This window comes from Ambystoma mexicanum, chromosome 2p (assembly GCF_040938575.1).
Source record: "Ambystoma mexicanum isolate Mex_15411 chromosome 2p, UKY_AmexF1_1, whole genome shotgun sequence".
Classification (NCBI taxonomy): Eukaryota; Metazoa; Chordata; class Amphibia; order Caudata; family Ambystomatidae; genus Ambystoma; species Ambystoma mexicanum.
In genome coordinates this window covers 1468603141-1468624897 of record NC_090923.1, presented here as the reverse complement: position 1 = coordinate 1468624897, position 21757 = coordinate 1468603141, and the positions used below count along the sequence as shown (strand labels likewise).

At 49.5% G+C, this 21757-nt stretch overlaps 1 protein-coding gene across 1 annotated transcript in view; it reads left to right on the top strand.

Moving 5' to 3' along the window:
- Positions 1-1513: 1513 nt before the first annotated feature.
- LOC138567629 (zinc finger protein 12-like) overlaps positions 1514-21757 on the top strand; it is a 408553-nt gene continuing 388309 nt past the window's right edge. Inside the window, exon 1 of the mRNA XM_069646058.1 lies at positions 1514-2121. Coding sequence (XP_069502159.1) covers positions 2098-2121 — 24 coding nt within the window. The 5' untranslated portion in view covers positions 1514-2097. The remainder of the gene's footprint in view (positions 2122-21757) is intronic.

Here is a 21757-nt window from a genome sequence, read left to right as displayed (position 1 = left end):
GTAAAAGATAACTAATATAGTTTAGGAAGAATACAAGACAATCACTTTCTACTTCCAAGAAGATCAAAATCATGTGTTTTAAGAAAAACGGGACACATAATCGGAAGTCAACAAGGTTATAATCTCAACCAAGGGTAGAACAAAATACAAGTACATTTACATGGTACATTGAGAAGGCAACGTTTTTTTGGGAAAAGAATACAGTATACATAAGTGTTTTAACACAATTATATTCACAGAACAAAAACAAAAACACAAAGAACATTGGGTTTAAATTCATTTCTTTTCACTAAAGTGACTAAATCATGAAGTAGAGTGCAAAAAGGACATATGCATGATACTGATTCAATAGATAGACAATATCATTGCCCAAACTGTGGATACTGTTCAGTGATAGTCCCTTTTTGCAATTGTTAATTTCAAGCAATTAATGCTGCAGGGTCTTTGATACAAGATATCTTTATTATCCTTGCCAGAGGGGAGTGCTACTTTATCCATAGCTTAATCAACCCAAGACAGACATTTTGAAAGGCTGTCAGGACAACCACATACCTGGGATCGTACAGTGAAGGAAAGAGAGAGAGAGACACCCCACGCCCCCCCCCCCAACACCTACCTCATTGGGACAAATATATTCCTGTGAAGGTTTTGAAACACTTCAGAGAGGAGTGCTTTAGAAATGAAAGAAACATGGATGCATGATGGACCCAACAAGTGCTTGGGCGTTCCCTATTTGAGTGTGTGTTGGCCAAGTGTATGAGGTTGGGTTGATGGGCGACCAATGCTGTCCCATATATGTAAGCTGGTGTCTGCCAGGCCGTATGTCGGGGGTGTCACAGGCAAGAATTGGCTGAGTGAAAGGTGACTGGAGGGAAAACAGGGAGAGGAAAGGGTTGTGCTCATTAACGCGGCACCCCATCCTACATACTTGCCAACCCTACCGATTTAGGCGGTAGGATACCGCTTTTTAAGCAGTCCTACCATCTACTGATTTAGTGGCAACAAATACCGATTTTTTTTTTCCAATATTTTTGAAACTTTACGATTCCTACAGATTTTTGGTCACAGAATGTTGGCATGTATGCTTCAGTATAACACAGACACGAGTTGCCGCTTCCTGGGGCTCTGCTGCACTTCCCTCTGTGTGCCAGCAGAGCCCCTTTTATTAGAGAGGCGTCATGACACATGTCATGACGCACTCTTTCAGGAAAACACTAGACCAACACATAACATCTGCAGGATCATAAACAAGATTTAATGAAAATGAATCACAGTTAGTAATATTGTTTCATACATTCAGAGCAGAGACACTTTGAGGACACTCACATTGCTTCGTTCCCGCAAACAAAAAGCTCTCGAGATTTCCATGATACTTACAAATTGAAAGTATTTTCTCAGAGCATTAGTGGGTCTTTCTTTGCGCATGTGTATTTGCACTTCAGTAGTACGGGCATGCGCTGTAAACCCCTTTAGGATTGGTGACGTAATCATTAGCAAGAACTATTTGTTTCCCCGGGTGGATACTTGTTTCATTTGTTCGGCGGCAGCAGTAGCTGCTAGCGCAGTTATAGCATAATAGATTAGTTACATCTGCGTTTTTTTTTTTACAGTACACGCGTTTCCTTCAGGAACACAAAGTGTACAATACAATCTATGTATTGAGTGTATGCCGCTCAAGCCGAACACTGCTTTAGTGACTCAAAAAACGTTGGCGCAGTACCCATATAACTGATCAGCGCACACTAAGCATGTTTTGTTGTCTTATAGCCTCCGTGTGGTGGAGTTTTGGGAAAGCACTGATGGATATTCAACGTTGGGTGAACGCTAGATCTATTTTAAAAGGCGTAAACTGCCCCCAAACGTACACCGATCTGTGTTAGTGAGCAGTGTCTCTTCACCAAGCATGTCTATTCTTTTTTCAACCCGTACACATTGATCCTTTCTGGCAGACCGCAATAATCTGTGGGATTGTTACTGGGAATGAATTTTGTCCCGTGTCTGCCTAGCACAGTTAACGGGAACAGTGTGACTCGGTGCCTAGTTCCAATTGAGATAGCCAGTGTTATCTGAGAAATCACAGCAAAAAACGAGAAGCAAATGTCTCACCAGGATTCACTCAAAGTAAGTCTGTTTATGTAAAGTATCTGGTTTTGTTTTGTTCGAGGACTATCACAAATCATACAACATCAACATGTAATTGTTTGTGGTTTTCATTTATTAGGATACTTTGACTGGTTTATGTGGGGTAAATTCGACTGATATGTCGAGAACGTATATTAATCTTCTTTACCAAATGAAAGTAGCAAAGAAAAACACGTTTAAACGTTAAAAGAGCATTTGAGAAATGTGCCTTAAACCTAAAGGGGCCATGAACCCTTTATTACCAACGTGTATGCCAACATTTTAGATTTAGATTTGAAACGATCAACCCAACAATCGTGTCTCAGTTTAGAAAATTGTATTCACTTCGGTTGACTTTTGGTATGGCTTGCCTTGGGTAGCACCCTTCATTGGCCATATTGAGCAAATGGCTCCGAGCAGTTGAGGCATACGCCAAGTCTGAGGTACCACTGCCCCCATTAGTTCTGGCTAGGAAGCCCAAGGGTATGGCAGCCTACTGGCTGAGGCTAAAGGCCTCCCTTTACTGCATGTCTGCAAAGCTGCTATATGGGCTTCGACTCTCACGTTTCTTTCCCATTATCACCTGAGGGTGGCGAGAGACTGGCCCATTTTTGGGGAAGGAATCCTGTCAGCAGCAATATAGGCGGTCGCTCTCTGCCTGGTAGGTTGCTGCTCATTCGTCGTATCAGTTCAGTAGTTTGCAAATATAGTTTGGGGCTAAACTGGCCAAAAACTCCAGTCTTGCATATAGTGAAAACGGTTGCTTTAATGTGACCGGCCACAGCTTACAAATGAACACTAACCTGGCTCCTTGGCCTTACAAACTGAAGCACCGGATGGGGGCATCTGTACTCCTGCTCTCTATATGGCAGAGTCGAAGCACAGAGCACCCCAGCCAAGAGTCTCCATGTGGTAGCTATGGTCGAGCAATCAAGGCTTAAGCTCTCAGGAGGTGATGCAGGCTGGTTCTTAAGTACAGTTTAGTCCCCAAGCACCCACAAAGGAATGTCCACACACTATGTTAGTGAAAACACAGTCTTTATATAAATACAGTTCACATTATGTACACAATCACGATAACACACTTCGTCCAATTATACTCAATGTAGGCTTGAGTCCTTCTAAAAGGTTCCACAACCCCAAAGTAACTGGTTTCGTAGAGTTCTTCGATGAGTCGTCAACGGGCCCTTCTTGAGTGCGCTCCCTTTAAGGCAGGAGCCACGGGACGTCGAGAGTCGGTGAAGGAAAGGGTGAACACTGTTGTTGCAGCACCAGCTTCGGTTCTTGCAGTGCTTGTTGGCGATCGGTCGGAAACATCCTGCAAGCGGAGGCGTGTGCGGTGCACCTCGACGACGAGTGTTCGTTGCCGCAAAGAGTCAATGAAGAACTTTGGCTCAGCAAGGGCGTCGGGTTGTCGGCATCTGGCGTCGGCGAACGGGATGTAACCACAGCTGGCTTTAGTACCTTCGTCTGTGTCTCTGAGGTCTTCGGGTGGTGGGAAACCCACCACCGTATTCTCCTCAGTCGTCGGCGGCGGCCTTGACTTTCTCCGGCATGACGAAAACGGTTGGCGATGAGCAAGGGAGTCATTTTTCAATGTTCTTAGGCAAAGGAGCACTGCGGCTCCGGTAGACGACGGCGGTCGTTGACGGTGATGGACTTCAATGTCCGGGCGCTTCACTTCGTGATTCCACGGCGGATCCCGTCTCCGGTCGGCAGCCATTCAAGGGTCTGACGTCCAGGGAGCTTTGCCAAAAACCAGCTGGTGCACAATGGTCCCTCGTAGCTCGGGAAGAGTTCTCCTAGTCAGGTCCTCTCTTGGATCAGTTCCTTGACATTCACGCCGCTTTCAGGTTAGCGAAGGACAGCAGCAGCAATTCTTCTTCAAGCAGGCTTCAATGTTAAGTATCAAGTATCAACTTCACCTTCTGAATGATTTCCATCTGTGAGAGGCCCCCAGATATACATTCACTCTGCTGGGTCACACTCAGGCAACCAATCATTTAGAAGGACATTCAGGTGCCTAATGTTGCCTTAGGTGTGCTTAATAAAACACAAAAATAAATAAATAGATAAATACGCAACATTGTCTAATGGCTCTGCTTGATCAACATTTAAAATCCTGTCGGGCGCCATCCGCACAGGCGCTTGGATGGTGAAGGACGCACGCATAATAATTTACAAATACCGCCTCGGAGGAGACCGAGAACAAAACCGCTAAATCTCTCTCATTTCGTGGTGGCTTATTACTTAAATCTGATTTCAACAGCTTTACTAACGTTTTAAGCCCCTACACTAATCAGCAGCTGTTTTATGAGTGTTGTAAAAGACCATGTGAAAATAAAGAAATAACCCGAAATTCGCAGGAGAATTCCCCGCTGCCTCGTAGATCACCCACATGCGTTACATTTATGAGTTACAGGGCTATAAATCCTCCTGGGAAAGACACTGGAACTGGCATGCAGAGGAAACCAGGCAATTGTTTCTAGGTCTTGCAGTGCATGTATAGATAAATGAAAAAAAAGTGCAATGGGCTTTCTAGTCCACAGAGAGCAGGCTTTTAAACGCGACGTGTCATATGAAGTACTCTGTCAAACACGTGTTGTCATTCCATAAAATGCACTTTAGGTCGAAAATAATAACTTTTAGAACAGTTAAAACGGTAATTGAAAATGCTGCATTTCCTAGTCATCTGGGTGGTGGGGTTTGCAGAGGGAGCCAGCGCTCCAGTCGCTCTATCGCCATCTGGACAGACAGGAGGAGAGGACACCGTCCACCAGGGGACCCGCACGGCACCAGACGGACCCCCGCCCAAACACAATCAGCACGTTAACACCTCAGGACAGGGCAGGTTGACTTACCTGCTTTCTTTGAAGTCGGCGGGGAGACTCCGAGCCTGGTACAAACGAAAAATAAGCAGGCCTGAGGGAAGCTAGGCTGCACGGCATGGCACCACATGTGCTGGGCTAGCAGGCTCTCGCCTCACCACGTCGTCGTAGTACAGCAACTCATGAAATGAAGGTGGCGCCGCACTGCCTGCAATGACGTGACCCACCCCCACACTCACCATATGTCATTTCATTGGAGCAGAAGAACAGCCAATGAAAACATTTTTTCTGTGCTACTATACAGAATTGAGCAAATACTGCATAGTAGCAACAGAGTGTTTGTTTTCATCGGCTGTTTTCAAGTTTCATTGCCGTAGTCCCAGGCCAAGCCAGCCATGGCCTGCCACTGCAAGCGGAGCACTCACGCGATAGAGTTAACTCTTGAACTCTCAACAAACAATTAGTTTGCTGCCGCATAAATTAGTGTTCCGGTGCCCAAAAAAGAGTTCCGGTGTTGGCCACCGCCAAACACTGGAACAAATTAAGCACTGAGTCAGGGCTACCCGGGACTTTGGGAAAAATAAGGTAACAGGTGATAGAAAGCAAGAGGCCAACAGGGCCATCTTGTTCCCTATCAGGAGTCAACTGATTCCAATGGCAGGGCCTGGGTATCCCAAAATGGAGGATACTCGGAGCACCTTCAAATTCAGGATGGAGCTGCCACCAGCCCATAACCTACTCTGAGGGCCACACACAGGTGCCCAAAAACATACACTAGGAGTACAGGGCTGTATCCCTACCCATGGGTGCCATAAGGGTATCCCAAGGGTCTGTTCACCACGATCAAAATGAGGAAGAGCCACACTGCCAGGAGTCCGACATGAACTCCTGCGCGGAAAACAAGACAGAACATACATGATAAAGCAATAAAAGACAAGGATAAGGAGGCCATGTCCCTCCAATGCATTTCCAGCATCCCAGTCGGCCCTCAGACTGAGGTTAGGGTGTCGAATCTCCCACGAGATTGACACCCTCATCCAGACGGTCAACATACTTTCTGGAAAGGCCTTCTGCATTATCATGACTCTTCCTTGGTCTATGATCAATGGTGAAGTCTAGCCCTTGCAGGCTAATGGACCACCTGAGCAGTTTCGGGTTTTCACCCTTCATCCGCATTAGCCACTTTAAGGGCTTATGGTCTTTTTGGACCTTGAAGGTATTTTTTGTATTTGTATTTTTATTTATTTGTATAGCGCGCCTGGCCCAAAGGCATCTGGGTGCATGAGGTAGACCCTGTAAGGTAGAGCCTAAAACGCCTAAGGCTCCAAACTATACTGAAACATTCCTTCAACAGTAGCCCACCTAAGTTCTCTACCCTTGAGTTGTCTATTGATGAATATGATTGGTTGTTCCCTCCCTTTGTCATCTAACTGGGACAAGACAGCTCCAATTCTGTTGTCACAGGCATCCGTCTGGACGATAAAGGGTTTGCTGTAATCAGGTGCACACAACACAGGTGCCCTACACAGGCATTCCTTCAAGCCAGAAAACCTTCCTATGTTGTTTGGGAGAAGTCAGAGCTGTAAGAGATGCAGCTATGGTTCCATAGTCTGCCATGAAGTTGCGATAATAACCAGGGAGGCCCAAACAGGCTCTCACCAGGGTTTGAGTGGTGGGAGTCTCCCAGTCATGTACATCGTGCACTTTACTGGGGAGAGGTTGGATTTTACCCCCTCCTATCTCATGACCAAGATATGTGACTTTCCCCTGAGCTATCTGGCACTTAGTGTCCTTGATAGTGAGGTTAGCCCTTTTCAAGACCTGCAACTCCTTATCCAGATGAGTCAAATGCTCTTCCCAGGTGGAACTGTAGACAGCAATGTCGTCTAAGTAGGCCACACAAAAGGCCTGCCGCCTACTGAGCGCATGATTGACCAATCTCTGGAAGATGGCAGGTGCATTTTTCAACCCAAAAGGCATGACTCTAAACTGGTAGAGTCCCTCTGGTGTTGAGAACGTTGTCTTTTCCTTGGCATGGCCATCAGAGCTATTTGCCAATAGCCCGAGGTAAGGTCAAAGGTGCTGACAAATTTGGCAGCACCTATGGTGTCCACAAGGTAATCAGCCCTGGCCAATAGGTGCACATCAGTTTTGGTGACAGCATTGACCCCTCTGTAATCCACACAGAACTGCCAATCCTTGGTACCTACCTGTGTACTTGCCTTATGGACAAGGACCACCGGACTGGACCAGGGACTGGTTGAGGGTTCAATAACACCCAGATCCAACATCTTGGCGACCTCAGCCTGGATGTGGTTCTTAACAGTGTCTGACATCCTGTAGCATCTGCTTTTGACAGGTACGCCATCACCAGTGTTCATTTCGTGATTGCACCATAGAGTGAGGCCTTGTGTCGGAGAGAACAGAGGTGCATACCGATGAAGCAAAGCTCTGCAGGCCCTCTGCTTCTCTCGAGTCAGATCTGGAGAGAGATGCACTCCCTCCACTGAGCCATCCTGAGGGTTGCTATGCAGCAAATCAGGAAGGGGCACACTCTCATCCTCTTCTTCCTCTGAAGCCAGCAAGAGACATGAGACTTCTGCTCGCCTGTGGAAAGGCTTGAACCTGTTAACATGGAATACCTGAGGGGCTACCCCAGGGACTCCCATGTCAACCAGATAATTGACTTCGCCCATCTTGGAGATGATCCTGAAGGGTCCAGTCCACTTATCTACCAAAGCTCGAGGATTGGTAGGCTCCATCACAAGGATCTCCTGTCCTGGAGTCCAATCCACTTGCGAGGCTTTAAGGTCATGCCAGTACTTGTTGAATTCCTGGCTGGCCTTGAGATTCGCTGTCGCCTAGCCCATCATCTGTATCATCCTCGGTCTGAGGCCAAACACATAGCCCCCCACTTGCTTGACAGGACCTGGAGGGGTGGCTTCCAAACCTTCTCTGATCAAGGCAAGGGGCTGCCTCACGAGATGTCCTAAGAGTAATCAAAGGGGCTCAAACCAACATTCGCTTTGCGTACCTCTCTGTAAGCGAACCGCAGGCATGACAGGAGGAGATCCCATTTCCTCCTTAGGGGCTCTTCCAAAGCAACTAGCATGCCCTTGAGAGTTTTATTAAATCTCTCAACCAGACCATTGGTCTGGGGGCGGTGGTTACCCCACACTCTATCCACATGGTTTTCATGTAACTCGACATGAAGTTGGATCCTCTTCCAGAGACAACCTCCTTAGGGAATCCCAATCTGGTGAAAATGCCCAGGAGAGCACTGGCAACCACTTTGGCAGTAACAGTCCGAAGGTGTGTAGCCTCAGGGTCCCTGGTGGCATGAGCTACCAAGACCAGGATGAACCGATGTCCACCTGAAGTGGGAGGGTCAAGGGGACCGACAATGTCGATGCCCACCTTCTCAAATGGTTTGCCAACCACTGGCAACGGCTGCAGTGGGGCAATGACACTGCCTCCAGTCTTGCCTGACAACTGACAGGTTGGGCAGGTCCTGCAGTGGGACTCCACTTCTATTCCCATCCAGGGCCAGTAGAAATGGGCAGAGAGCCTTTGCTTTCTCTTCTTGGTACCAAGATGACCAGCCAAGGGCACCTCATGCGCCAACTGCAGTAGGAAGGGCCTGTAAACCTGGGGTACCACCAACCTCTTGAGGGCACCAGGTTCAGGCTTAGTGGGCTTACTAACAAGGAGATCATCCTCCCAATATATCCGAAATGCCGTGGGCACTTCTCCCTGTGCCTGGGACAGGGCCTGTTTCTCCAGACCCTCGAGAGAGTGGCATCCTCTCTGACCCTTATAGAAGTCCGCCCGGGAGGGTCCCCCTTCAGCCAACAGGCATTGAAGGTCGGGGTGGTCCTCCGGGTTGAGCACCTCTCCCGCAGGTGGGTCTTCGGCCTCTTCTCACTAAGGCATTGAGTTTGGGTTTACCACTGGAACCAGCCCGTCCGGAGCATGAATCCCAGTGGGTGCTGCTGAAGCAGCAGGAAGAGAAGGGGCACCCTTCGCAGAGGTGGCCTTCTTGCTCTTCCTTCTTCGTGCCTTGGGTTTCCCTGTCGGCGGGGTACCGGACTCACAGCCGGACCTGGTGTGACCTGTGATCGATTGACCGCTGCAGCAGCCATGGGTAGACAATCCGTGATCATCCCCATTTCCACCAAATCATTGCCTAACAAAATGTTAGCAGGCACGCTGTCCTGAACCAGGACAGGAAGCTTTGCTGTCTTGTCTCCAATCGTAATGTTGACTAAGGCTACAGGCGATAATTTGGGAGGCCCACCAGCTAACCTGGTGATTCTCGGAGGAGCACCTACACATTCCTCTGGCTTGAGCAGGGACCTGTCCACCACTGTCATGCTTGCCCCAGTGTCTCTGAAACCAGTAGAAGGCTAGCCATTCAGGAGGACACTTCTCAAAAACCTATGAGTATTCTGTTGGATTGTCACCAGTACTTTGGCGTACTGGTCCCAGGCCCCAAGGGACACAAGGGTAATCTCTACAGGAGCACCAAATGTGATTCCTGTAGAGGAGGGGAGGACAGTGGCCTCTTCCTCAGGCATGGGGTAAGGGTGGTCAGGCTGACTGCCTGGACTCCAAGTGCTTTACCTTTACACTTGGGGTTACCATTCTTGTGATTCAGAGCCCCACAGTCCCAACAAGTGCATGGTACTGGAACCACTGGGAGCCTGCTTTGCGGCAGGTGGACCACTACTCTTACTCCTACCCACATATAACTTATCCTGTCTAGATATTTGGGTCTGGGATGCTTCAGGGACTCCTAAGCCTTCTGAGAGGTCCCCTTTTCTTTGTCCTTGTCCTTCCCCCTGGAGGCCTTAGGGGACACCCTGTGGGAGACCCACTTGTCAGCCAGCCTGGCCAGCTTAAAGGGATCTAAAATGTTGTAGTCAGCAACATACTGACGAAGCTCTGGTGAACAGGCTTCAGAAAAATGCTCAAAAAACATAAGGTGGGACAATTCAATAAAAGTTTTCACCTTGTATCCATAAAACAAGCCCATCATGTCCATATATGCAGCACCCACCCAGTCAATCCAAGACACATTCTATCTTTTCTCACGGAACAAATCAAAATCCTCATACGTAATGTCCGGATGCGTGAGCGTTCGCATCCGCCCCCCCCCCCCCCAAGAGACCGGCAAAACCTCAACATTTCCCTGTTAATTTTCTTCCTCATCCGCTCCATCGCCCCCTCTTAGACAGCTCCCCTCCATACCCTCCTTGGCATCAATTCTGTCCAGAACAAAGAAACCGCTGGCCAAATCTCCCTCAACCAACTCAGGTCCCTCTTTATTTTCTTTAACAGCGCTACACTTGGCTCCTTCACCAAATCATTCTCCGCGGCATGCAACAGCAGCACCGCTGGCACCCCATGGTGTTCTCCCATACCCACCAGCATTGGTAACAACTGGTTCCACCTAAGCCCCTCCACCCCAACCATCTCAACAAGGCCGCCTCATAGCTACACGCCAACTGCGTACCGAAAACTATTTTGCTGCAGCTTTGCCCACCCATTTGACCATGGTGTGACTGCTTATCCATACCTGAGGCACCTTGCTGCTCCTTCGAGCCGCATCTGAAAGAGAAAAAACAGTGAGCTTCCCAGCTGAAAACCCCCCAACAACCTGCCCCCATCCCCAAGAGCTCTCCTCACCCAGCTCTCTGATGTATGCTTTAAACCTAGCTGATTCCTAGTGCCCTAGGCTCTTCAACCTATCCTCAGACAAACCTAAGCTACTCCCCACCGACAACACCCCTATCTTAAAAGAATCCCAAACTCCTCGGCCTTTTCACTTAACACTACCAGAGCTCTCGTCATTACCCCCAAAACCTGCGCAGCGGTCACACTGTCACCATCTCATGCTGAAAAACCAAACCCTCCCTCACCCCCATACATCTCTTCCGCCATACCAATCCTGCTCTCACCGGGCACAACTCCCTACTTATCTAAATGCACCCATACCCTTCTCCCCAACTGATCCGTCTTTGATTTACCTATTTTGATATCCACACTCTCTTTAGAAAGACAGACATCCCTCCACATCACTGACACCCGAAAAGCCCCAAAAACCAACCACATAGAACATGCCGCAAACATGTCCCTCTTCCATGGAGACCAGCATATGCCACAAGCACATTGCACAACCTACCCAACAGCTCTGCTGACAACTGGCCTCCTCTTGTCCCTTACCTTCCCCTTCTCCAACCTTCCAACAGCTCACTTGTCATTTCCCCTCCACTAGGCTGGAAGCCCCAGAACCACTTAGCATAAAATGCGATACCCACCAGCTTCCCTGCTATCGTCACCCTGGTCCACTAGTTTTCCATGCAGCCCAGTATAAAGCATATCACATCCTCCCTCCTTCTCTCTTCTGTATCACCTCTCCCTCTCCAACTCAGCACTCCCACTCTCAAAAACTCTAACCATGCTCTCCTGTACGTTGCCCACGATCTTGGGGCCAGTGAACCCTCCATTAACTGCAGTGCTCTCAATCTCCTAGCTGCCACAACTCCTCTGGGATCCGGTGCCCTTGCACTGCCGCTTCTGGTGCCAACCCATGGAATCTCTGCCACTAAAAACAAGATAATGCATCATCGATGCTGTTATCCTTTCCTGGCATGTGCGTCGCCCTAAACACCACATTCCATTTCAGGCACCTCAATGCGAATTCCCTTAAAAGCCTGGACACCCTTGGATCCCTGGCAGATTGCCTGTTCACAATATTAACCAGAGCCTCATTCTCCACGTTGGAATTTACCCATTTATTCTGCAACTCCCTGACCCACAAATCCAAGGCCACCAGCAACAGGAAGAATTCCAAAAATGCTATGCTCCTCTCCCCCTACTCCAATGCTCTGGCCACCTGCCTGCACATCATCTGCTCTTCCAATATGCGCCAAAACCTCTAGCACTCGATGTGTCAGACAAAACTTGACAAAACTTGCACCTCCCAAGCGACCGGGTCCCCCAGCAGCCACATTGACACGCCATTAGAGTCCTCAAGAAATCTCAACTACATCCTACAATCCTCCCTGATCGACCCAGACTCCCTCACCCTGTGATGCGGATGATTCGCCGGCGCCATAGAACGGGCCATATTCCTACGAAAATTATGACCCAGGGCCACAACCCGGCATGCAAAATTGAGATGCCCCACCAGCCTCTATATGTCTACCATCGTCATCCTATGCACCGCTACCCCCCTCTCAAGCAACTGTACCAGCTTGCTCACCTTGTCGCCCAGGCAAGAGTGAGGTTATAGACATGGAATCCAATTCGATACCTATAAAATTCAGAACCACTGCCGGCCCCTCTGTTTTATCTTCTGCCAAAGGTACTCCCAACTCAAGCAGGAATGTCTGAAAAGCCTCCAGCATCTGCTGGCATTCCTTTTCCCTACCCGCCCCTATGTTGAGCAAGGAATCACCCAGATAGTTCAACACACCATCAAAATCTTACCTGTAAGTAAAGACCCACTGCAAAAAGGAGCTAAAATGCTCAAATTATGCCCGCGGCACTGCGCAACCCATAGACAATGCTTTGTCTACATAGATCTGATTGTCAAACTGCATCCCCAACAGTCAAAAATCCTCTGAATGCACTGGCAGCAGCCGAAAAGCTGACTTAATTTCACACTTGGTCATAAACGCACCACAACCCTTTTCTCCTCACAAGCCCCACTGCCTGATCCACGCTTGCGTAGGACACCCCACAATCCTTAGGGGCAATTAAATCATTCACAGAAATGCCTTCTAGCCATGATAAATGGTGAATCAACCTAAACTCACCGGCTACCTACTTAGGCACCACCCCCAAAGGGGACACCACCAGATCGGCCGTGGAGTCCTCAAATGGTCCAACCACCCTTCCACCAGCCACCTCCTTCTGCAGTTTCGCCCTTAACAAATCTGGTCTCTCACGCACTGACTTTAAGCTAAACCCTGGGATCATAGTACCCCAATGTAAAACCCTACCGAAACCCCTTGCCCAAAATCTTGGCACCCTCCCATCCTGGTAAAAAACGCAGCCATTCCTCCAGTACGTCTAGCTTTACTGGAGTATAAGCCTTTCCCCACAACCCCTCGCCCTGCACCTCTGCCCCTCCATCTCCTGCCGCAAAACCTTGCATGACAGGGTGCTGTTCTGCGCACCTACTGCACTCATGTTTGAACCTAGGCGACCAATAAAGGGCCAGTAAGACACAGTTAAACCTCTTTCTGTGTGATTTGTGGGAGCGTGGGGCCATTCACCATAGCCATAGGTACGTATCAGTATCCCCACTCAAGGCCATCTGGTCCTCCCCCAGTCTTGCTCTGAACTCATCATACCTTACCCAGGTGAACGCCTTCCTAATAACATCCATGTATTTAAACAACACCACACTCCTCTAAGGGTATCTCTCACAGTAGACGCTTGCTTATGTCAGAAATGCAGACATCCAATTCTTAATAGTAATCTGCGCCTTTGGCGTCGCAGCCAGCTCCTGCTCCTCTTCTTTCAACCCCTCTTTCACTCACCCTTCCCTGTGTAAGAGCTTGAACACATCCACAAACTCCCTGGACCAAATGTTTTCCTTTTGTAGCCGCCATCCTTTCTCCTCTTCTCCCATTAATGGGGGCACCCGTTGGGATGTCCTCTTGGCCCCCTTCCACTCCTCTAAGGCCATCATTAATGTCTACGCTAATGGGACCGTCTTGGTCCAAGGCCCTTAAGCCAACCTTCACCTCTTTGGTTTTGCTTCCTGCACCTCATCAACTTCCTTTCCTCTCCTGCTGTCCCCACTCTCCTCTGTCCTCGGCTACCTTGCCTCCACCCTCCCACCCTGCCCCCTCTCGGGCTCCTTCACCTCTGCAGGGCGTACTTCTAATCTGTACCCCTCCCCGGAAGTCCTTCAAGGATGGCAACCTTCTCCACATTGCCACTCTTAACTCTCGCTCTGCCATCAAACATTCCTCTGATATCTGTTGCCTTCTTGAGGAACTGGACCTTTACATCCTCGGTCTCACTGAGACATGGTTCACGGCCAGCTCGGTCACCAGCTTTGACACATTCCTACCTGACGGTTACAAGATCCTCTCCGTGCCCAGGCCCAACCGTGCTGGGGGTGTGGCCCTTATCTTCCCTGAGTGGATTCCTGCCACTGTCACGCCTACGCAGACCCACTCCTCTTTTGAATGCCTTGTCTGCCGACTGTCTCTCTCTCCTAGCCATTCCCTTACCGTGGCTACTATCTATCGGCCTCATGGTCAAATTTCCTCCTTCCTCTCCGAGTGGGCAGACCTCTCCTCCTCACTCCTGTCCTCAACCACTCAACTCCTCTTGGTGACTTCAACATCCACCTGGATGCCTCCTGTCCTCCCTCTGGACTCTTTCGCGACCTCTGCGACTCTCTCTCACTCTCTATCCGCCCTTCTGGGCTGACTCATTCTGCAGGGCACACCCTTGATGCTCTGATCTCTTCTGACCTTCCCCTCTCTGTCCCTCTCTCCACTCCTCTCTCCTTGAGTGATCACTTTCTCCTATCCTCCCACCTCACCTTCCCTACCCCACAGGCAAAGCCACCCTCATCACTGCCACCCTCCTTCTCGGTCATCCGACCCATGAAGCGCATGTCAGTTGAGGCTTTCGCTTTACCTTCTCTCCCCCACCTCCCCCTTTGGCTGACTCCCACCCTGACACAGCCCTCTCCTCTCTCCACTCTGCTATATCTGATACTCTTGATATCCTTGTCCCTGTCATGAGAATCCGCCTGAAGCCCAAAGCCAAATGTAACTCCTGGTATGACTCGGATCTCGTCACCCTTAAACGCAAGTGCAGGGTGGCAGAGAGGAAATGGCGTGCTTCATGTTCATCCTCTGATAAATTGGCCTGCCGCCTGCTCCAAAGGCAATACCGGATCTCCGTTCTCACCAAGAAGAGAGCCCTTATCCAAGCCCGCATCTCTGCGGCATCTAACAATTCGGCCGAACTCTTCAAAATCTGCAAGGAGCTGGCCAACCCTGCTGCAGTCTCTACCTCTCCTGTCCCCTCCCAGGCCTTCTGCACGGCACTGGCCTCTCACTTCATCTCAAAAACTCAGGACATCCTGCCCTCACTCTCCTCCCATCACCACCCCCCCTCTACCCCCTGCTCTTCCTCTGGCCCTTCTGTAGCCACCCCTCCTACCTCCTTCTCTGCCTTTCCCCTTTTTTCTGCTGACGAGGTTTCGAGACAAGTCTGATCTATGAAAGTCTCATCTAAACAGGTCCACCCCTGTTCCTCCAAAACTATCAAGGACCACATTGACTCCTTGGCTCCTGCCCTGGCTGACTTCTGCAATCACTCCTTCACCTCTGGAGTCTTCCCATCCCCCCTCAAGCACTCCCTTGTGCACCCCCTTCTCAAGAAACCCTCTTCCGACCCCTCCTGCCCGGCTAACTATCGCCCAATCTCTATCACTCCCTTCCTGGGCAAGCTCCTGGAGAAACCGGCCATCTCCCAGCTTAATCTCCATGCTGAATCTGTTGGTAGTCTTCATGACCATCAGTCTGGCTTCAGAGCTGCCAGAAGCATGGAAACTGCTCTCCTGAACATCCGTGAGGACCTGCTCTCTAACCTTGACTCTAACACCCCATGTGTTCTCATGTTGCTCGATCTCTCTTCTGCCTTTGATACTGTCAACCACACCATCCTGCTCAACCATCTCTGTGATAACCTGGGTATCACTGGTCAGGCTCTGGCTGACCTCTTTCCTCTCCAATCGACCCTCCCAGGTCCAACTGGGGTCCTTCTTCTCTGACATCTTTTTCTCTACCTGTGGTGTCCCCCAGGGATCTAACCTCTCTCCCTGGCTGTTCAACCAGTATCTGGCACTTCTTGCCCACCGCATCGCCGCTCTCTGCCCCAACTTTCAGTGCTTTGCGAATGATACCCAGCTCATTTTCAGGCTACCCTCGGCCTCTTCTTCCCCTTCCCTCATCTCGGATTGTCTTTCTGCTATCCATGAATGGTGTGCCGCCAACGACCTCTGCCTTAATGTCAGTATGACTGAGATTCTCCTCATCGGCACACCCACTCCCTCCTTCCCTGCAGCTCTCTGGCCGGCCTCTCTTGGCCCTCTTCCTGCTCCTACCTGCAAGGCAAAAAACCTCGGGTCATCTTCGACTCTACACTCTCTTTCTCTCCTCACATATCTGAAGTCTGTACGAGGTCACACTACCAGCTACACCTCCTCAGAGGTATCCTTCCTTTCCTTTCCTTCCCCCAGAAGCTCAGTGTCTCTAGAGCCCTGGTTCTCTCGAAGCTGGACTACTTTAACAGCCTCTATCTAAATCTGCCTGCCTCTACAATCCGCCTTTTGCAACTCATCCAGAACAGGACTGCAAGACTTGTCCTTGGCCTCAAGCCCAGGGACCGTATCTCTCCAGGACTGAAATCACTACACTGGCTCCCAGTGGCTGTGAGGATTAAGTTCAAAACCCTCTGCATTGTCCACAAGGCCTTCTGGGGCCTGAATACCTTCAACTCTCTCTTCCTAAATATCTTCCTTCTCAAGCTCTTCGCTCATCCGCCTCCAACTCCCTCAGGGTCAGCCGCTTCTCCAAGCAACGAGTTGGGGGTAGATCTCTCTCCGCAGCAGGGGCCTCGCTCTGGAACAGCCTTCCTGCCTCCCTGAATCTTGAGGAGAACCATCTCTGGTTCTGGAAGCACCTCAAAACCTTCCTCTTTGCCTCTGCTTTCTCTCCCCCTTTCCCCTGCTAAAATCACTGAAACTGCACTGAATCTGCAATCGGGCCACTCACCGATCTCGGTCCTTGGCCCAGCCACTCTAACCTGCACTGCCTCCCTGGCAACCCCTGCACTGCGGGACTGTCTCTGTATCCCTAGAGCCCCTCCTCCCAGCACTTGTCTGCCCTTACCTTGCACTGCCACCAGCTGGCCCTTATTATTTATCATGTATTCTACTAACCCTGTACTGTACTTTCCTTATTATTTATCTTGTATTCTACTAACCCTGGATTAGAGAGAGTGAGTGAGTCAAAAGCTACCCTAACCAAAGGCGTGACATAGGGTCACCAGAATTTGCAGTGGAGCTGCGATAATTCTCAATATTTGTGGGTTAGTAAACATAGTGACCAAAGGTGTCAAGTTTTTGTATTGTTTTAAATTACAATACGTTCCACATAGTTTAACATTGTCTTTCACATGTATTGTTAGGAATGGCAATACATTTATCATTGTCTAGCATCGTCGACACACACATTTTGTGTTTCTGGTTTGGTATTTAATTCCTGGAGGCAGTGGCTTTGGTCACTATGTTTAGTAACCCACAAATATTGAGAATTATTGTGTGTTCAGCAATACATCTTTTTCAGCGCCAAGGCGCAGTGTGTTAAAATGTTCTCTGTTCTTTGTTAATGTTAAATAAACAAAACCCTTCTCTGTGATATTTTCCGTACCCTTGGGTTTTGTTATTTGTCCTTTTTTGAGCTAGTATTTACCTAGCTCCACTGCAAATTCTGGTGACCCTATGTCACGCCTTTGGTTAGGGTAGCTTTTGACTCACTCGCTCTCTCTAATCCTTTCACCCTCTTGAGTCAAGCCCCCTTACAAAAAAAGAGGGTCCGCCCTATTATTTTTTACCTTCTACTAACCCTGTACTGCACTTTCCCCTCTCCCTTTACCCCTGCACCTTTCCCTTCTCCTCTACCCTGCACTTGCGCGATCTGAATGACACCTGGCCTAGTAGGATCGTTGCTGTCTCCCCTTCTCCTCCCCGCCTCGTCGCGCCTTGTAACACTTGAGTATAGGCGCGTTACAAATGCCATATCATATCATATCATCATATGTGCCCCCAAAGACTCTGTGATAGGGTAACTTCCTCACCTTCTCCCCAGCGCCAGGCGCAGTAACTTCTGCCAACGCCGGCCCCACCCTCTCTGTCACCTTATCTATCTGCACCTCCACTGAGATTACACACCTCCCTTCTGCCCTCACCAGTGCCCCGGCCGTCACACTTCCATCCTGCATGCCTGAATCGCCCCTGTTTGTGACCCGCACCTGGCCCCCAACCTAACCCATGCCACAAACCATTCCCTACCCTGCTCACCTCTTGGTGCTTTGTTCTCACCTACCCGCCACGCCATCCGGTCCTCCACACCGCCGCTCCTCCTTTCCTAACTCAAAGGACTCCTACTGTGGGAAACGAAAAACATCAACATCTCCTCTCCCCCTTATAGCCTGCCCAACTTTCCCACACTCCCTCCCGGTCCCTGCTACCACCAGCCCTGTCTCCCCAGACTAATCTGCCACCCCCCCTCATCCACAACTGCCATATACCAGTAATGTTCTGCAAGCCCACTCGGGCCAGTCCTCCTCACGCCCACATGGGGCGTCCACCCCGGTGCTCCTGTGTCGTGTTCTCATAGAGGCCACACCAACCCCTTCCTGCTCTCCTCTTTTCAGGCGAGGTATCCCACCCTCCACCCAGTGCTCCGCGGTGCTAGGGGACGTACTGAGCACTGTAGGCTGCTTGCCGCCGCTCACTGCACGGACCGTCCTGAGTCTTCTCCCACCGAAACTGGCTGTATTGCGCCCTCCATGCTCCTCACTGCTGACCGGGGAGGCCATCCCATACCTACCCCTTTCTCCACCCTCTACCGGTTAGACGGTCTGCCCCCCTGCACTCTTCTGCAGGTATTTCCTACCCTGCCCCCTCTTCACCGTAGCCCCATCCTGCCATGCTTCCCCCTTCCATCAACACTCCCTCGCCCCTCCCCACCTTCACCCCTGCGCCCGCAACCACCCCATCACTATGAGCCACCACCCCTTCTTTGTCCCCTTACTCCAATGTGCCCAGCTGACCTCCTAAGCATGTCCACCCTGTTCCTCCTAGCCCCCTTCCCCTCTCCCCGCGGATGAGCCACACGCCACTACCGCTGCAAGGTCCCCATCCTAAGCTGCTCTGTGCTGGGGTCTACCCCCATTAAGCCCCTTCTCCCCAGTAACCTTGTGCCCCAAACCTGGCTTCTGAGCTTTAGATGCCCTGCTGATAATGCTCAGCGCCTCACGCAAGGCCTGGGCATCCACAAAACCCCCCTGACATGATACCCATACCATTAAAAACCCTACTGCTAACCTTCCCCTCCAAACACCTCATTCCTTCCCAATACAGCCGCACCCGTTATCACCAGCAGCTATAATCCTATTTAACCTCTGAATAGTTATTTCCCCTTCTTTATTTCTTTTCTTTCTTTTAAAAAAATGTATTTAAGTTTAGATTCCCCAAACTCCCATCCAAAACCCCAGACTGCCACACCAATTGTGGCACACTACTGCCTGCCACTGAGCAACGCCTCGGATGCGCACCACACTGCCACCTAGTGGCTTGCTAAGTGCACCACACTCTGCCTGCTCCTGGAGTGACTTAATTGCCCCTTAGGGCTTGATTCCCTGCCCTCCCCCCTCGACCCTAGGTAGGGCTGTGTGGCGTGGGCACAGAATCAAAAGTCTTAAGTTATGATGAGAGGCGCCTCATGGGTTCCGGCCTAGCGCTGTGACAGTTTCCCTGAGTGTTTGCACCTCTTATCATAATTGACGAAAATTCAGCCACAGAATATTGTGTAGTTTGTTTTGACTCAGAGAGACCTTATTTTGAAGCATTACTCAAAAATATGAAGCTGACAGTGGAAGGTAGCAAGTCAATGGGGCGCACTCCGAGTTTGGAGGTAACCATGGCGCTATTTGCGCCATGGCTACCTCCAAAACCGGTTCTGACTCCAACCTTGTTCAATGGGGACATACCGGTCTAGTCCGACCTTTGCGGGACCGGTAAATCCCCATTTTAAAAGGCAATCCCCATTCCCATTTGAGCCCCCATAGGGCTCAATGGGAATGGGGAGGGAGCTAATAATGGTACCGCAATTTGCAGTACCGTTATTAGCTCTGAGGTTCCTTAACGGTCCCCATCCATAAAGCCTGGTAAAACCAGGCGTTAAGGAAGGGACCCGCTAAGGGACCTCGGAATAGGGCGCAAAGGGATTGCAAAGAGTGCACCAATGTCCTTAACGGTGCCCGGTATCCCTTTGCGCCCACCTCGTAATGAGGCCCAATATGTTTAATATCATTTCTGGTCTCTACCAGATTTGATCATCGTTACACCTGCTATGATTAGTGCAGTAAAAACGTAGCATACTGTCAGATATAGAGACAGCATTATTGCATAAAGTATAAACATGATTCGCATTTAATAAAGATAAAGTACAATTCATCATTTTGAAACACCAGCTTGAGCAATCATGGAGTTCATGGTATGGTATGATCAGGAGTGGAGTGACATAATAAAGCACGGCGTCAGTCTAACATATGCAAAAAAAGTTCAACCAGCACACTTGAAACTCACGGTTTCCTGGGCTTTCTGCTCTGACCTGCTATCGACTGCTCTTCCCAGCCCCCCACGATCTCGTGGTTTGCCTGCTGCCTGCTGCGGAATGTCCTTAGCCTTAGTCTGTTGAGCTTTTTATATTAACACGCGTGACTTAGCCTACATGTACTATGTGCGTCACTTCCTCAGTCTGCAGAGAAAGTTTGAATCTTCTCTTGTGCTTCGGTTTGTGTTGATTTACCTATGTGAAAACTCAATCGACAGGTACCGTTTTCGCCTCTTGGATATTTACCTTACAGTGAATGTGCTCCCTGTAGGGACAAGAGCAAAGCATGTCATTCGCTCGTTGACCCCTTTAAAGCCTCATTTTAGTGTATGCCTTTCTTCAGAGGGAAACAGCTACACTTGTCTTCAGCCACTCTAACCGCTTATTTTCTATTTTGGTATTGTTTCTCCTGCTTTTGACTTCTTATCAGCGAAGAAGCATCTCTCAACTTCTACAAGCTCATCTTAAAACAGGAAGCTGTCACTTGTGGTTGGCTTTCTTCTGTTTGAAAGGGGAAAAAACTGTTCACCTTTAGCTGACCCTAACGGCAAGTGCCTGTGAGTTTACAGCTAGTGTCTGATTCTTTCTTTTGAAAGCCACGCTCGCATTGTGTGTGAAGGCGTGTTTTTTGCCCAAAGAACATCCATAGTATATTACTATGATCATGTATTTTCATGGCATTAAGCCATTGAAGAAAAGAGGCTGCTATTCTGTGGTTAGGAAGCTCTGCGCTTGCTTTTATCTGAAACCACAAGCGCTATTCATCAATGGCAATATATCGTCTACAGCAGATGTCTTAACTTTGTCTTTTGACACTAGCCTTTGCCGTATGTGCAATCGTGTACTTCGTATTCACTGCACGCACAGTGAATAAAGTTGTCTAATCTGTGGCACACCTGCCTTAGCTCGTACATAACATTTGTAAATCATGACAGGAGCACCAGAAGTGGTCACTCCGACCCCGTGCCCATGCCCTGACAGTGCTCACTCCCACCCAGGAAAGCTGCCCACAAGCCGCCTCATCCACTGCCCCCCAATCTGCTGCCACAAAACCAGTGCCCGACCGGGCAGAGGAACGCTGACGGCCCACTTGGTCCCGTACCGAACAGAGTGGGAAATACTCCAAAGCTTGCACCCCACCAACTGAAACCACTGCTGGTCTGCACCAAGCTCCGGGAGGTGCTCGGCACAGACAAAATAGGTGTACCCAAATCTCAAACTCTTGCTATCCCTATTATTATATTTGTTTATTATTTATTTATTTTTGAAATATCTCCTAAATGTAATTATTCCTACTACTGAACCCACATGTCCCACTGAATAGAGCACCACCCGCACCCGCCTAGAAATAAGCAGGGAAGGAGC